The sequence below is a fragment of the Perca flavescens genome, chromosome 20 (genome assembly GCF_004354835.1).
Source record: "Perca flavescens isolate YP-PL-M2 chromosome 20, PFLA_1.0, whole genome shotgun sequence".
Lineage (NCBI taxonomy): Eukaryota > Metazoa > Chordata > Actinopteri > Perciformes > Percidae > Perca > Perca flavescens.
The window spans coordinates 21,543,009-21,560,526 of NC_041350.1; the positions used below are offsets into that span (position 1 = coordinate 21,543,009).

At 39.0% G+C, this 17,518-nt stretch overlaps 1 protein-coding gene across 1 annotated transcript; it reads right to left on the bottom strand.

Moving 5' to 3' along the window:
• Positions 1-2,086: 2,086 nt before the first annotated feature.
• LOC114547305 (interleukin-6 receptor subunit beta) lies at positions 2,087-7,897 on the bottom strand. The gene is made up of 10 exons (XM_028566610.1): positions 7,800-7,897; positions 7,279-7,361; positions 6,686-6,917; positions 6,253-6,441; positions 6,005-6,109; positions 4,687-4,833; positions 3,913-4,044; positions 3,665-3,761; positions 3,402-3,483; positions 2,087-2,889 (listed from the first exon to the last, which is right to left on the bottom strand). The coding sequence occupies exons 1-10, from the start codon at positions 7,861-7,863 to the stop codon at positions 2,137-2,139; spliced, it is 1,884 nt and encodes a 627-aa protein (XP_028422411.1). The 5' UTR covers positions 7,864-7,897; the 3' UTR covers positions 2,087-2,136.
• Between the last annotated feature and the right edge of the window lie 9,621 nt (positions 7,898-17,518).

Consider the following 17,518-nt stretch of genomic DNA (forward strand, 5'->3'; position numbering starts at 1 on the left):
GTGATCTAATCGGATTTCAGATTCCTTCTTTCCCTTTTGAACAACCCATTTTTAAGATTTGATCCAATCCGATAACCAAAATCCGATCAGTTTACCTTTGAACTGGCCCCTCATGATTCTGACTTAGTATCTCACAGTTTTGACTTAAAATGTAAAAACTATATCACACACACACACACACACACACACACAAGTAAAAAGTGACGAGTTTGACTTATTGTCTTAATTTTTAATTATTAATTAATTTTGTATCACTCCTAACTTTTCTTTTCTTGGCCGACAAAAGGCTTCCATGATATAATAATACAAAGGGTGATAGCTTTATATCTAAAGAGGCATACTGCTCATTAGTTGAGGAAAAAGTTAATCCAAGTTAAATACAGTGTATAGTCTTCATAGTAGGAATTCAACTCTTTAATCTGACCCAGTGTGCTTTTACTAAGAAGTTTTGACTCCATAGTTAACAATTAAAATTTTGTAATAGAAAATAAATAGAAATAGAATTTCATACTTAAAGGCTTTTTTCCATGGAAGACATTTTAACATTCCTTCACAGATGGAAATGCAATGTAAATAATAAAATTAATGGTGACTAAAATCCATTTAGCTGCTTCAGTTTCAGGGGCCTGGTACTGTTCATGCTGGCTCACTGTCATGCTTACTGGGACACATGAATAGAGCCGAGCCATTGTTAATGTTATTACTAACGCTTGTGCTTTTTCTACAAGTCAAAATACTAAATAAACATTCCAGTCTAAAAGGATATGGTTCATGCGCATTGACTGCAAATTTTAATCTTCAAACTTACTGTACAAATATAAACCAAAAATACATTAAATTCTGAAGTAATCACAGTTACAAACACTGCAAAAGTGGCTCATTGTAAGATTGAATTCCAGTCAGCAGCATTTCAGCTTTAAAAAGGTCAAAATCTGATGTGAGTTTTCAAATCAACATGAGATAACTGACAGAACTCTGAAGAGGTCAAACTGAAGGTAGGTAACAGAAAAAAGGTGTCATATGTTGAGGGAAGAGTTGAGACAAAATGCACCAGCAAAGAGAAAGCTGCTTCCAGGAGAAACTGACCAGCAGGGATAGGATGGATCTAAAGTACACAGGACATGACATGCTGTTAACTGGCACACTATCGAGTCTTTGTTTGCAGTGTTTTAGTTACTTCAAAGTTAAGTCCTCTTTTCATAAAATGCTTTGGTTTTTCACATATCAGACAACCCAAAGGGAATGCTTTCAGGAGCATCTTGAATTGATTTTAGCTGTATGATAGCACATTCATCAATAAAGCAATCAGTATAGTATACTATATGTACAGAAGACAGTGTTGCAAGCAGCATCGTGTTATTTACATTCCTCAGTCAAACATAATGTATCCATTGCATATAGCACAACGTCACAACACAGTATAAAGCCTTCACAGTGGCTCAAACATGTACACAAATATAATAAATTCATATTTTGTCTTGTCAAATTCAAACAAAGTGAGTGTAATTAATGTAATAGTTTGATGTTTTGAGATATATGCTTATTAGCTTTCTTGCCTATGAAAAGATCGATACCACTGTCATTCATGACTGTACGATAAATACAAAGACGGTTAGCTTAGCCTAGCATAAAGACTGGAAGCAGGGGGAAACAGCTAGCCTCTGTTTGAAGGTAAGCAAATTAGTACAAACACAAATCACAGTTTTGACATTTTGTTAACTTTGGACAGAGCCCGGTGTTTCCCTTGTTTCAAGTCTTTATGCTAAGCTAAGCTAACTGGCTGCTGGCTCCAGCTTCACATTGAACAGACAGACATATAAGTGTCATCGATCTTCTTGTATAACCCTCGGTCAAGAAAGCAAATAAGTGTATTACCCAAAATATCTTACTATTACTTTAAAGGAAAATTGGACATCAGCATTGAAAAATGTCAGAGAAAAAGAAATATCTTGATCAGACAGATTTAAAACAATTATAAACATGTTCAATTATAAACATGCCTAATATGCGTTACTGATAGACAAACTTACAAATAAAAAGAATTAAAGTTTTAATAAAAAGTCAAAAGGGATGTACATATTTTTTTTATGGACACTGTAAAAAAAATGTTTGAACTTATATTTCCCTGGCATGAAATTAAACAGCAGGGGAGATGTAAGGATCACACTCCACCGGACAGTAGGAGAAATCCACAAAAACAGAGTGAGGAAAAGGTGAAAACGACGGATTGAAAGTATCATCGGAGCGAGTGAAGGTGTCGGGCTGCAGCGAAGGTAACAAGTTATACAGGCTAGGAGAAAAAGGGTGTTGTGGAGATGTGACCTCAGTTGGGTGAGAAAGCAGGACGGACGACGAATGAGAAGAGAGAGTGCTTTGATGCCGTTTCAGAAAAAGACGGAAGGTTTTCAGTTCATCTGTTTGAGAAAGAGGTGAGTCAGATTTGGTGGTGCTCCTGCCCTGCAGAGACACGGACGGCTCACTGTCTCCACCTAGCTGGAGCTTACTGTCATTAACACTGACAGTGCTGTGCTGCCAGTCACTGGATAGGCGGTTGGAGAGGGATAGGAGGGCTGTAGGGGGACATTTGAGCGTCTGAGAGATGAGGACACTGGAGTAGATGGAGGGGCAGGATGAGAGATCAGTGTTGGAGGTCGTCTTGGCTCTGCTTGAGCTTTCGATGCACTTCTTCTCAGATTTTCTGGTATCTTGAGGTGTCTGATCCCCTGGAACCGGGAGCGGAGAGTAGCGGTCAGAGGAATATGTTTGGAGATTACTCTGATAGCTGATGTCCTGATCTGGGTCGGCGTTCAGCAGCTCTCTTTCACCAAGCAAAATAACCTCAGAGTATTTGATTTCGGTCTTCTCTGCCAATGCAGGCCGCCTCATACTCTGAGATGAAAAAAAAAATCAAATTGTAAAATTTAGTTTGAGGATATGTTTTTAAGTAACATACAGTTTTCCCCTCCCCCCCCTTTAAAACTGAAATAATTGATTTATTTATTTTTTTGGCCACTTTCGGACAGCAAGTGAACATAACATTGACGTATCTATGGCGAATTTGTTAGCAAACAGTTGCTTATTTACACATACAGCAGTTACAGAGAAACATTATTCATTCATTTGGAGTCGTGTTGCTGGCCACCTGGCGAACCCAATCAATATCTATATCGCTCGCGCTGTATATATATATCTTTAAGTTCTGTTTTTGGTCTCTACCAACTCCTGAGGGAAATATCTGTCTTTTTAGCTGCAATATGCTCCACTGTACTCCCCAGCGAGTCGCTAACTGTGTCTGTCTTCAGTTTGGTGCTGAATAGGTAGTTCTTAATGTGTGGAAATACAGTATGTTAGGATTTAGGAGAAGGTTGATATAGGAGAAGGCTCCGGACTTAAAAGGTTACCTCCAAAGTGACTTTTGGGATCCAGTGGGCCAAGCTGCTATTGGAAGGATCGGGGATGTCTTGACACAGCTTCTGTTTCACCCTACAAGGTTATTTGTTAGGATAAAGATTACAGAATGAGAAGGAAAAAAACCACATTTCATAAAATGATAAACAGGTGTGCAAAGAAGGTAAAACAGTAAAAGTAGGACACTGAACTTTGAGTAGGCGTGTGTTTATGTGTCATAAAGTGTGATTTCATTGGTGCAAGACAGATATCTTACATCTTATTCTGTGCCAGGCAGGCCATCAGCACCAGCACCAGGGAAGTCAGAATAAGAGGAAGGATGACATAGATCACGATCCAGATTTCCTCAGAGCCTTCACACGCACAGGCACACACACACACACACACACACACACACACACACACACACACACACACACACACACACACACACACACACAGTTAGGTTAAAGATATAGCAATATACTGTATTGTTTTGTGTGAGTGTGTGTGTCCAGTCTTCACCTATGTGCACATTAGCGATGGGCCCAGCTGCTCCGGCTCCAGCGTCAGTGTTGGCCTGCATGAAGATGTCGTAGTTACCAGGTGACAGGTCCTCTAGAGAGTAACGGAGAACGTGGCCAGGCACAGTCACTCCTGAATAAACACAAAAAAAGGTACAACATGGACAACATTTTAACAAGGTAATGAATAATATGGATGGAAACAAAGAAAAAAATACAAAAAACTAAATATAATGAGCAGTTGAAGTAAAATAAAATGATGCAAATAATATCTATATGCTCTCTGTAAGTGTTCATTCTACCTTCACAAGGATGGGTTTCAAAACATTTGCTTAATGATTTGTAACTGATCTGTTTCTGTGGTTGTTTTTTGTGACAAAGTTTTATATTTTGTTGTACGTTTGAAGGTGAGAATTGACTATTAGATGGAGATTAAGACTAATCAGGCAAATGGGAGAGGTTTTATTTTAGGATTAAGGTAAGGCTTATGTATTGAATGCCTCACAGACCAATACACGTTTATGCAACAGACCAATCAAGGGTGATATATCTTTAAACTCATCTGCAAAGAGAAAGGAAGCAAACTACAAACTTGTTCTCACAGAACTACAATTTAAGTGTCAAGAAATATGGATGACCGACTTAAAAGGGTTTTCCATGTTGAATATTGGATTTTGAAACAAATGCAACTCCATTCCGTGAAATCAAACACTACTCTGCGTAAAGTGCCGGCCTGCTTAGCCTCAGCTGGCTTGAATGTGTGTGTTTCACTCACTCCTGGCTGGTTGGTTTGCTGTTGTGGAGTAGATGGTGTAATTGCGGATGAAACCATGAAGCAGCTCCACAGGTACAGGACTCCATATGAGCTCCACTCTGCTGCCAGAGATCTGCTGCACCACTACTTGAGGACCAGCTGAGGGCGCTATATTAGAGCAGGGAGGGTGATGAAGATCAACCACAGGACATGTTGGGAGACAGAGGCTGGATTTCTATCTGTATTTCACAACAACTGATCTGATTCACTTTTTGCTTCAACAAGCTAAGCAGATCTCATTTGCTCTGTCAATATTGGCTTACAATTAAACAAAATTGTTTTCTCACAAACAAGATGTCCTGGTCTGGATCACCGTCATGACTTTATCAGCATACCAGCAGAGGGGTAAATGACCCAAATTGAAATGAAAACTGGAAGCAGCTGGAATTGATTTCCCGCCATTTTATGCTTGTTTTTGTTTTCTGCATCTGTCGTATGCTTGTTGCAACTTAAAAAATCAATCAGATTTGACATCTGGTAGATGTTTTTATCGAATCTTAGTATCCATGACTGATACAACCCCATTAGATCAAATAAAGACAGATGTTTGGCAGCAATAGAGTCACCTCATGATTATCTAATCACACAAGGTACAACATGAAGTCATCAGCTTTTATATTGGACCAACAAGCTCTAATTGATTGTTCCATTTAGAATGGACTACCATTTATCAAGTATACATATAAAGAACCTGTAATGGTGCACTCTATACAAGCTGCTGCACAGGAGAAGAAAACCTTGTCCTACTCTGGATAATACATAAAGAGAAAAGAAATAAAGCAAGGACCCAACAGAGAAAATAGTATAGGTCACTGATACTAAGTCTTATTTACTTCTTATTGACAAAGAAAAGACAGCAACAACAATAAATTGATCATACAAACAAATATTACCCTTATTTATCTGTGCAATAGATGTCCATTGTTGTCCAAAACAGATTAATTGCTCTGGGTGACGTGTTACTTCATCATGATGAACATGGGCACTATAGTTCATTTTGAGTCGATACACTATTCTGCTGCTGTGAATATGATCAAATGTGTTCATCAGCAGCAACAAATAGTCCCCCAAAAATGCTCTCCTGTTTGAATGTTTGCCCAAAACTACAGTCACCAGCTTGGTTAGGAAAACACAGAGTAATTAAAGAGAAGAATAACTGTGACCTGTTTATCCTACATTTACCTACCCACACCTTCAGTAGGTATGTCCTGGTCTGAATCTATTTTTACAGCTTGGCATGAGACAATACATGCCATGCCATGCCATGTAGATCACGTACCTCCTTGGCGTGTATAGATGTGAACCGTCGTGTTCTGCCCCGCCCCTCGTTCACCATACAGCGCTTTGACAGAAACAGCATAACGCTCCATTGGCTTTATTCCCTCTAAAAGATGAAAGTGCTATTTGTATTGGTATGTCTACTTTTTGAATTGCAAAGAAATATGTTTCATGACTATGTGCATCATAATTTCTAAATTGGCAGAACATATTTTACACATTAAGCTGTTGTGTGTGTTGTTGGATTACCTGTGATGACCAGTGCTGTACAGGAACTATTCAGCCTTTCCCAGTGTAGGATGCTGCTGTTTTTCTCTCTGACAGCAAACCACTCCACCACAAAGCCGCTCGTTGACCAATCAACTGGAGCCGTCCAGCGAACATCCGAGCCACTGTCATCCAGTGGATTTGCAGTCACTTGCCTTGGGGCTGGTGGCTCTGAAGGAAGAGAAGAGAGAAGTTTGTAGGCATGGGATTTTGTACAGCAAAAACAAATGCCTGATTTGAGAAGTTGAATATTCTGATCTCAGTATTTCTTTGAAATTATTCACCCATCCAGTATTGTTTCAAAGACTTGGAGAATCCATGCAAAAGAGCACTGAAACTGTTCCAGTGGAACACTGGAACACTTCATTCAAACATTGATGTCATGATCCATGGAGGAATTTAAGTGAGACCCAACCTGTCTCAGAAGCTCCACGGAGCCATATTCGGGCTTCTGGCGAGGTCCCTGCGGAGTTGGAAGCCGTCAAAGCACAGGACCATCGTCCAGCAGGCAAGAGCAGGCTACAGGATGTATTCGTGTGGTGCAAATCTTTGCAGCTTCCATAATCAATCAGGACCTGAGTGCTTTCTGTCTGACAAGTCACACTGAAGAAGAGGACTCTGCCATTGGATAGAAAGCGAGGCAAGGGCTGAAAACCATGGAAAAAGAAAGCGAGAAGTAAAAGTGAGCTGCTGTGAGATGGAGGTTTAAATTAAAATATCCTGTTATATAACATTGTATGAAATTAAATTCTCTCTTTCTCCAGCTATCTCAGTTTTTTTCAGTTCAACTTGAATCAAACTATAAAATGATAAATTAGTCATTTCAGAGAGACATAAAAACAAATAAGGGATATTCATTGAGAAGATGGTGATTAAAAACTAATCAGATCCAAAAGTTATTAAACCATAAAACTCTTAAACTCAAAGTGATAAAAGGAGTCACTCATGACGCAAATGCACGCATGCAGGCACGCACGCATGCACACAAACACATTCACACACACACACCTTCCAGAGCAGTGAGATGAACCTCCAACCATTTTTGTCTGTTTGTTTCACTCGCATCCAGAAGGCTGGTGCTGCAGATGGAGCTGGTAAATGGAAGGAGGGTATTTAAAAGATAATTTGAGGGAGATACAGCAGAAAGTGTTAAGGGAATACAATGACAAGGGGGTGGTGTGCATGCTTTTGCCAGCAGTAAAAAACAGAAAAACATTCTGCCTTCTACAAGGTAAAGATATTTCAGTGAATGTGTGACAAATTCCTCTAGAGCCACCAGCAGGTCAAATGTGTTACTTTTCCAGTGATGTATCTCATGCTGACCTTTAACTCAAAGCACCACTGTGCGCAAGTTCAGCCTCTTAGAGCTGCAAGCATTATCGTAGACTCTTGTTAAAACACCCTAGGCTTTCCCTGAAAAACCATTTAACCATAATATCCAGCACTGGTTTCAGTATTAAGTAGGACTACAGTGATTGAGAGTTTCAACAAACACAAAACACAAGTTGGTCAACTCTATTTCTTCTCACCATCCTCTCCTGTCCTTCCCTGGCAGGCATTGCTCCACGGGCTCCAGGGACTCTGTGGGCCCATGTAGCGGTGACGAAGCCTGACAGTGTATAAAGTGTCAGGCTTGAAGAGACAAACCAGGAAGCTGTTGTCTGTCACATTGACAGTTTCGACCTGAGCATTGAACTGTATAGGATGAACAAATAGGATGAGGATTAACTCAAAGGTGCTACATGAAGCATTTTAATAATAATAATAATAATAATAATACATCTTTACGGTGTATTTATTAACCAGGCAAGGAAGCCAGGCAGCTTTTTACATTGTGTGACATTTGCTCAAATTTATCGAGACAACTGTTTTTAAAATTACAAAACATTAAAAGGGCAAGTGAGGACAGAGAAATCAGGCTGTGATGGGATGTAATTATGTTCTTGATGTGGGATGTTTTGATATCTTGTGATATGTAGTGTGTGGTTTTGTGTTTGGGCATGATTAGGAGTGGCAGACCTGTCCCTGTGCTGTGAATTCTATTTGTGATTTCAGGTCTCCAGCTTTGATTTCAGTGTCAGACAAAGGAAAGTCAGAGAAGATGTAGCTCCAGGTTACATTCAGACACCGAGGTCTCCCACTGACTGATTGGCTGCTCTTCAATGTCACTGGAGACAGCATCACTGAGAAAGACAGGGAGAGAAGAGTGAGAAAGAAGTAATAGAGGAATAATAAGAATGCAGGTAGGGGAAGCCTCACCTTCGGTCCGACCAGACTGACACCGAGGATGTGACGTTATGTTCTGGTTGTGACCGTGTGCTGTGATGGTGATGCAAAAGCAGAAGTTCACGGATGTGCCGTCCAACCTCGCCGTGCAGCTGGTGTCAGACGTGGTGCATGTGAACGTGTGTTTTTGTCTGTGCATTCCCAAATACACATAAACAGAGAAAAACACATTCACAAATGTAAAAAAAAACAACAACCAATGTTTATCTGTGTCCTTCTCTAGGCACAATAGTCAACAAGGAGACATAACACACAACAGGTATAAAACCACAAGGCTATAATAAAGGCATACTCTGTCACACAAAGAGATATGTGTGAGCATGTTTCAGATGTTCACATTTGCATGTGCTGCCACACACACACACCCATAACCACTTCACAATACTGTTATTACTGTTATTTCATGCTGTGCAGAAATGTCTGGGATCTCATCTCCATTTGAAATACGATGTCACAACTAATTTTGTGCACAAAAAAAGAGCAGACTATAATATTACCCAACCAACCCAACGATCGAGAGGTGCATGTTGTGGGACTTTTATCATCTAAATGCATCAAACCCATCGTTGACGACTCACACGAATGGGAGATTCAAATCTGATTACAAACTCAAGCATTTGCATACAGCATACAGAATTGTTATCAACCAAAATGCTGGCACAAACTTGCAAAGATGCAAAAACACAACAGCTTGCTACAGATGAAGGGGGACATGGCTTATCAAATTTGGCCGCTTAATTTGAAATCTGTCATAAACACTGATGAAAGGATCAAGATTCAATGTTCACTTATTGTTATTCTACAGCACAGGGTTGCACAACAAAATGCAAGTTATAGCCCTTTCTTCTAAAAATAAAAAAATATGGAGGATGAGATGAGTAGCCTCTGTAGCCTGGAACACACAAAGCAGTTAAATGTTTGGCTAGCGAGCAGCATGTTGGAATGAAAAGTTGTTAACTTAACTGCATGTTATCTTGAGATAAAATAACCATACCAAGTGCAGAAAAGGTTAGGTGTATAGGGTAGAATACTACCAAGCAATCAGAAGAAATGTGTGAAAAGGCTCAGCTTTCCAAGTGTAAAATAACTGAACATATTATATCAGATATCAAAGGTAGGCCTACATCTAAGACACTATCAGTCTGTTTCCTGATTACCAGCCACTCAGTTGATACTGTATGCTTATTTCAGCTCTACAGAAAGTCTTAACTTCACAGGCTGTAGACATGTACAATGGAAGCAGTTTTCAAGTTGGATTGTACTATCATAAAAAGAGTAAATAAAAACTGTTTGTCACCCTCTCTTGGTAAACTTAACAATAATTGATTAAAAGCCAAGGTTGTTTTTTTTCAACCTGGTCCAGTATTAAGCAAGATTGCTGCAGTTGGCAGCGCAAAAACAAGCTAGAATGTAACTTAATAGTGCAATAGGGCAATTTACGTTCACAAAAACGGCTCGTTTTGCTACTGACAGGCTCGGATTAATATTCTAAGTGTCTGACAACATTATAGAAAGGATTTTTAAGGAGGTCGACCTTTCTGTTAAAGAGTAAGATCCTTTTTTTAAACACATCCGCAAAATTGCGTTCGCTAAAGCCACCAGACTCCATGTAAATAAACAGTAATTTTAGCATCGTTAAATACACCTCATTCAAAGTCGACAGAAACAAAATTAAAAGTCGCTTTGGGTCGTCTTTTCCAACCATCACAACTCTAGTTTTGGTTGAAACATAGTTTACCGATTTACATGTGAAAATATGTTGGCTATATACACGCTAAAAGTATTGTTTTTTTTATATGGAGTCTGGTGGGTTTATGGCTAGCGACTTCAGAGCTGTTTCTGGTTAAACAGAAAGGTCTTAGAGAGATTTTAAAAAGGCCTATCTTTTTTATCCTTTTAGTGGACCAAATTGATGATGCACATTTGCCCCACAGGGTTACATTGCAGCCCGGTCCGTGGCTGCCGGATACAGATTAATACTGGACCAACTTTAAAGATTGTTGTTCATATCAGTCACTTACACACAAAAACATAGGAAAATAGGGTCCAGGTTGAAAAAGAACAGTAGTTACCGTTTAAGCACTTGTTACACAAACTCTCTACAAATTGATTGGTCGCACAAATTTTAAACACATTAAGGGACTTTATAAGGGATAGGCAGGTGACAAATTAAAGGATAAGGTTGGTATTATTCTATATTGTTGGATATATGAATATGGAAATTAAAGAACACTAGCCTTGTCCTTTAGAGAAAATAACGGAATAAATGTGTGGCGAAACAAAAGATGCAAATGCTTCCATACAGGGCACAATGGCTGACTGAATGGGTGACAAGTATGAAAATGATCATACACTATGGCCTTCACAGACACCATATCCCAGTTGACCTACTTAAGGGTTTGACAACATCTCTACCTCCAAAAACAATTAAAATACTATCATATACTTACTTTTACTCTTTGAAGAATGGCGTTCAGCCCTAAGAGTACCAAATACGTGACCAGGAACACTACAGCTGTTATGGAGGTTTGTGTTGGCCTTACAAGACACTTTACATTGTTTTTCCCTTTAATTTTTCTCCCATCTGTAAATGTATCTGAATATCATTCAGGTTGAAGAAAAAACACTATTGTTACTAAATCAAAGTCAAACATTGACTACATGAATAAAAAAGTATTTTTTTCAGTAAGATAAGATAAGATCGTTTTTTATTTTCCCGAAGGAAATTTGTCTTGGACAATAGTATCTGCTGTTTAAAGAATTCAACACAACATAGTGCATACAGACATACATGCATGCATACATACATACAGTACACAGACATACATAGACTGTTAGATCACTCTGCATGGAATATGCATGAAGTAAAGTATTGTGTCCACAGTTTCACACAGTTTCACAGACTTCTAACATATTAAAGGAATGTTTTGCCTTACGGTAACATCAAATGAACTTGCAGAGTGTAGTCCGTCGTTGGGGTGTCTCCAGCCTCCCAGCAGCAGGTGACTTTATCTCGATGCAGGAACACACAGCCAATCAGCTGAGGGAGTCGGGGGTCAGCCTTGGAAGAGTTAAAAGGGCAGGCTGGAGGCAAGACTGAAGATGGAGAGAGGTTGGAGTTAACAGCATGGAGGGGCAGATACTGAAAATCCTCCATGAAGTTTGGAGATTTGGGTTTGTCATAAAGCTTGTAGTATATTTTATTAAATGCACAAGCAGTGGTTTGGAAAAACAGCATCAAGCAGAGCAGGCTTTTAGGAAAGGAAAGAAATTTTGAGATAGATTTAATGAAAGAAAAAAAGAGTAACGTGGGATAGATTAGCTGTTAGTGAATCTGTTCCATGAGCCAACTGTTGCCAAACGTCAGCACTTAAATCTGCCTTGACAAACTTAATAATTATTATCTCAGTCCAATTCAACCATTATTGGTAGAACCAATCAGTGTCTGGCGAGGAGCTACAGACAGCTTGGTTTAGGTGTGTGTGACGGCCGTGACTGATCATTCAAAACAACAAGGGCGGACGTAATGGGCAGATGGTTCATCCAATCACCTGCCAAGTATTTTTTTGAAAGTACCTGCCCTTTTCCAAACTGTTTCCAATGACGGCTTCTGAGTTGGTTCTGGCTCCTCAGGTTAATTAAACCATGTAGGATGCACATGATTCATCTTCTGTCAAATATTTATGAATGTGCTTCACTTGCTATTTGGCCTGAGGTTTAAACAGAAGTTCAGACAAGATTGTACAAGAAGTTCGCCCTGATCTAACTTTCACAACTGGCCTTACAGGCTCAGCGTGCACCTAGGTAGAGTATGTGTGGGGATGATCAACATGATCATATTATGTCTTACATACCAGTAGATTGAGCGCATACTTTTTTAATATACGTTGACACCATTTTAAGTTGGAGAAACCTTTCCAGTTGACTTAACTTTAGTGTCACAATGCTGCTGGATCAGTGTTTCATTTGTTCATGGTGGTCAATCTTCACTATTATTTACCTTTTTAATATATCTTTTTTGATGAGCTGCTAATTTTGCCTCACAACATTTTACTGTCTCTTTGAAGCGGCCCTTATTAGTTTTGTTTGGGACAACTTGTGGACAGAACTTCACAATAAGGCCAACTGCTAACTGTCAAGTTTCTATTTACCAGACTTCCTGATGCATTGTCTGTCAGAACCAAATAAACAAGTAGATAATAATTATCAGACCTATTAATACATTGTAGCTGTCCAAACCGGTTAAATCCCACTAGGATTGGTTGTGGTAATAACATACTTCCTGCTTGGTGACATGATCTAATTTACATAACGAATCATCATCACTCTCCAATCAGGATTTGTATCCTCGATATATCGATATATGAGGCTGGATATCGTCTTAAATTTTGGATATCGTAATATCCTGATATGACGATAAGTGTTGTCTTTTCCTGGTTTTAAAAGCCGCATTACAGTAGAGTGATGTCATTTTCTGAACACACTAGACTTTTCTAGCTGTTCTGTTATTTGCCTTTACCCACATAGTCATTATATCAACATAACTGATTATTATTTATCAAAAATCTCATTGTGTGCATATTTTGTGAAAGCACCAATTGTCAACTTTACAATATAGTAGCAATATCGATAACGAGGTATTTGGTCAAAAAACTTCCGGATATTTGATTTTCTCCATATCGCCCAGCTCTAACGTCACGACACTGGGTATAACTAAGTCAGTCTACTCTGGATTTAAAAAAGGAAAGGATGTTACCCAGGGTGAGTCCGACCCCCAGCAGGCAGGTCCACACCACAGCCCAGCTCTGCTCCATAACACCAACGGGTCTCTCCTGGCAGTGCAGCCTGGCTCACTCACTTTCCTCCATCACACTACCAGCCACACTGAACAGCTAAACAAAAAGGAACAACATAGTAAAACAAGTTTCACTACCTTTTCCTCTTGCCACATAGAAAATGTGTCGCACAATATGAAAAGCAGTTTGTCCGAGTAGACAATTTGACTTGAAGTTGGTGTGTTGGGTTTGAGTGTGTAAATGTCTTGGGTTCTTTAATCAAAATAAATAAACAATGTCAGGTCTGACTTTTTACCATTAACAGTATGTCAACCTCACCTGGGTGCAAAATCAATTTTTTATTGTCCACCAGGCAAATGGCTAGCGAATGTTCAAATTTTACCAGCCACTCAATAGACCATACCATTGTTGTTGTTTTTTTGGCCTGATGAGTGAAGCAAATCTACGAGCCACTTGCATATTTTACCAGCGTTTGGCTGTTGGAAGGTGTTCATTTTCTACCCAGCCTGCGTGTAAGAGCTCAGTCATCATGTTGGTGCTACAAACATGAGGGACAGACCCAGATTAGGAACAAATCAGGATCAGGTATATTATCAGGTACACCTGTTCAATCTAAAGTAAAAGCTCTGCAACAAATCCCACTTTTGTACAGCATATAACACTCAGATTGTGATGACACTGAGTGAGAGGTGTTGACTTCCCCTCATTCTGGGGCTGTTGGTTGGGGTGGCACTGTACTGGACGGCATGGAAACACTTCAATTTAAGTCTCTCTATTTAACATGTATAAGCAATATTTAAAGAGAGTTGAATCAACACCTCTTTGACCCAGTGTCCACATAACTGAACACAAGCTTTACAAATATGTATCTTATATTCATAATTTGACAAGTAGAAATACAAAACACTCACAGCAGAATGACCCCTTCATTATATTATTGGATTATTATAACTGTTCATAGCAGCATTTTAATGTTGCAGCTGGTCGAGATGACGGTTACATCATTTTATAAAATCCTTAAATCGACAGAAAAAAAAAAAGTTACTTTCCATCACTGACTTTCTGCAGGACAGCTGGTTTAAACTGCATTACATTGTCACGGTGTGCCTAATAAACGGATTACTCAGTTTTGTCCATTGTCTTTTCAATTTATAATAATTGAAATTAGGGCTACAAGTGTTTCCGCAATAAATCCTAAACAAATACATTGTTTAGTCTTTAAAATGTCAGAAAGGGTGAACATGCCCTTTACAAGCTCCTTTATTCCAAGATATCTTCAAGCGTCTTTCGACCAGCAGTCCAAAAACAATTATATATTTAATTTGCAAGGATATAAAACATAAAAAAGCTAAAAGTCTCCACCTTTTAGAAGCTTGAACCCGCAAGCTTTTAATTTGAAATTGCTTGAAAAATGATCAGTATCCGACTAATACACAAACTTCATTACACTTGAATACATTTATTTTAAAAGCAATATGACATTAATTCTCTAAGTTATTAAGATCTTAAGTGAAACCATTCACCTTTGTCTATTTGCTGAAGAGTTAAATGCATTTGTCGTTGAACTACCGAACGTGAGACTTTCCCGGTGAAGTTCAAAGACACGAGAGATAAATGAACCCATGGCTGGGAAAGGTTGGAGCCAAAATCTGGTTCACTTACCGCTGGGAGTTCGGACAGCACGCGCGTCTCCCCGAGTCCATCAGCAGCGATTATGCAACAGCCGTAGCCTGCCAGCTTGTAGTAAGACATCTGTTCCTCCCCGCTGCACGTCAGTGCCCCGGGTTTCGTGCGGTTACAAAACTGGGGTTCGGGGTCCCCTGGACGAGCGTGGAAATCTTTCCGCGGAGGTCCGAAATGAGGATTTGAATTCCACGATTATTTAATCCACATGAAATTGAAAGAACTAAACAATGAGAATATATCTATAAAATAAGGAGGTATGTTTCACTTTCTCTACTTTCAGCGAGTCATTCTCTAGTTGAGGGTACTTTCACCTCATATTTCACCTAATATTTTAAAAGTAGCCTGTATCTTTTGTCTTTCTCCGTCAGTTCACTGCAGAGAATCGGTGAGGTATAGCTTTGTTGTTTTTAATATTTTTAGAACCTTCCGCTGATTAAATCACTTAGGCCTATTCACAGGATGTTATGTTTTTTTATTTGCATGTTATTACAGTCTGTTGGTCTTACCAGTGAAGAATTAGTTTGCTGTGTAAGACAGAACGTGGTCATTCATATCACAATCGGACAGCGAGCAGGCATCTCTGCAACGCCAAAATCACCTAACTGTAGGTCTACATATTTAATACGGGTTTTGTCACCACCAAATATAATAATTTCTGCAGATAATGCAATACAAAAATGATAAATAAAGTAGGCTATACTTCTTTCTCTAAAATGTAAAGTGTGCAAATATACAAACATATAAACCATAAGATAATACTGATACAGATTTTAAGGTGGAAGAAGGCAGTTGTGGTGATTTTGATGACATGCTTTTTGAAGAAGAGGTTGCTGTCAAAAATAACTCCTGATGGATGTGTGAGGAGGGTGACGGAGTGCAGCTATAGATGGTGAAGCATCCTGATGGTGTAGATGTGTGAGGAGGGTGACGGAGTGCAGCTATAGATGGTGAAGCAAAAGTTGTGCGATGTTTTGAAGAGGAATTTGGGACCGATGATGATCGTGTCAATTTGTCACAGTTAAGTTTGAGAAAGTTGGTTTGCATCCATGATTTAATTTCACTGAGGCCAATGGTCAAAGTGGAGTGAGTTTGGTGGAGATGTAGAGCTGAACATCAGCAATGGCGTTATTGTCAGGTGTCATTACATTAATTATGAATTACAACAAATTATGACATAGAATAAAATAGTTGCCATACATTAAGTTGTGCAACTTAAATTTAAGAACTACATTTCACGCTGAGAGTGAGCTGTTTAGGCCTATATGTATATATAAGTTATACACAACCTATTTTCATTTATATATTTGATTACAATGTGACAAACACAGCTCTGTTACCATTAGGCTAGCAGATCGTTGATCATCTGTTTCTCCGTGAAGGGGAGACATTGAGAGAGAGTAAAAGAGGTGCTCAACAATCAGCTGTTTTTCCAAAGTCAGCTCTTTAGATCAAATTGTGGTCACCACTACGTTTTTTTCTTGCCTTTGTTTTTGGTGTGATTTACTAGTGTTGGGTTGGCTCTGTGGAAGAGACGAGTAGACTGGATGTTTTCTGTTGAGATTAGCATTGATGTTGTGCTATTGTGGGAAGCTAGACTGTACAGACATGACTGTAGTTATTCTTAGTTATGTTATTAGGCTGTATTTTCATTTTCATTGTTCTGTGATAGTTTCCATTTTGTCCTTTGTTTTATAGAGTCACAATTAACATCGTTAATCGAGTTCAACAGCTTACTTTCACTGTTTCTAAAAGTGTAGATGCTGTGTGAGTTTTGGCCACGAGTTCTGAGAGGGGGGGCCTCCAAGATTTTGTGCCCAGGGGCCTCTGCTTTCTAAATCCGTGCCTGTTTCAGTGCTGGGTTGCACTGCACACAATTTAAACAAAATCTCAAATGAGAGTCACTCATTGATTAATCTGGATTAATGATCATGTTACCAAAACCATTTTAAAGGGTATTAACCGTCCTTTTATGTTATGGTTCATCTAGCCTTTTAAAATGCAGCCTATTATTTCAGCATTTCTCTGCAGAGCTGACTCATTGACTCTCTGCCTGGTGTTTACAATAATAAGAACAATTAAAAAGTGAAGGATATGTGCTGCATGATGTGTGTTGAAGGATGTCTCAAAGCAATTTTAACTGCAGTGAACAATACTGTTTGTTTGATTTTTCATAATCTAACTATGACTTCCTACAGTTAGGCAGGTTGTCCTTTCATAATTTTGTAATAGCACTGCACACTGGAAATTAAAAATGTTGATTGATGCCCCAAACCAGTGCTACTTCAACCAACTTCAGCTTTATCCTTAAATGTTGCAGAACTAGAGATCATAGTTTTCAGTGAATCCATACAGGATGCTGCTGTACTGTTCTACCCATGTGTATATTTGTGTAACTGAGCAAATAAGAGGCCTTTGTCACAATTTTAGAACATATTTATCACAATAAGGAAAAGGAGAACAATCAACACTTCTCAGGGGAC

Bases quoted from the DNA above. Each gene is read 5' to 3' on its own strand.
- LOC114547305 (XM_028566610.1), bottom strand. From the start codon at position 7,863: ATGGGCCCACAGAGTCCCTGGAGCCCGTGGAGCAATGCCTGCCAGGGA. The intron at 6,918-7,278 runs GTGTGTGTGTGT...CATGGTTTTCAG, and splicing joins TCATCTCACTGCTCTGGAAG to CCCTTGCCTCGCTTTCTATC. The intron at 3,762-3,912 runs GTGAAGACTGGA...GTGCGTGTGAAG, and splicing joins CATCGCTAATGTGCACATAG to GCTCTGAGGAAATCTGGATC.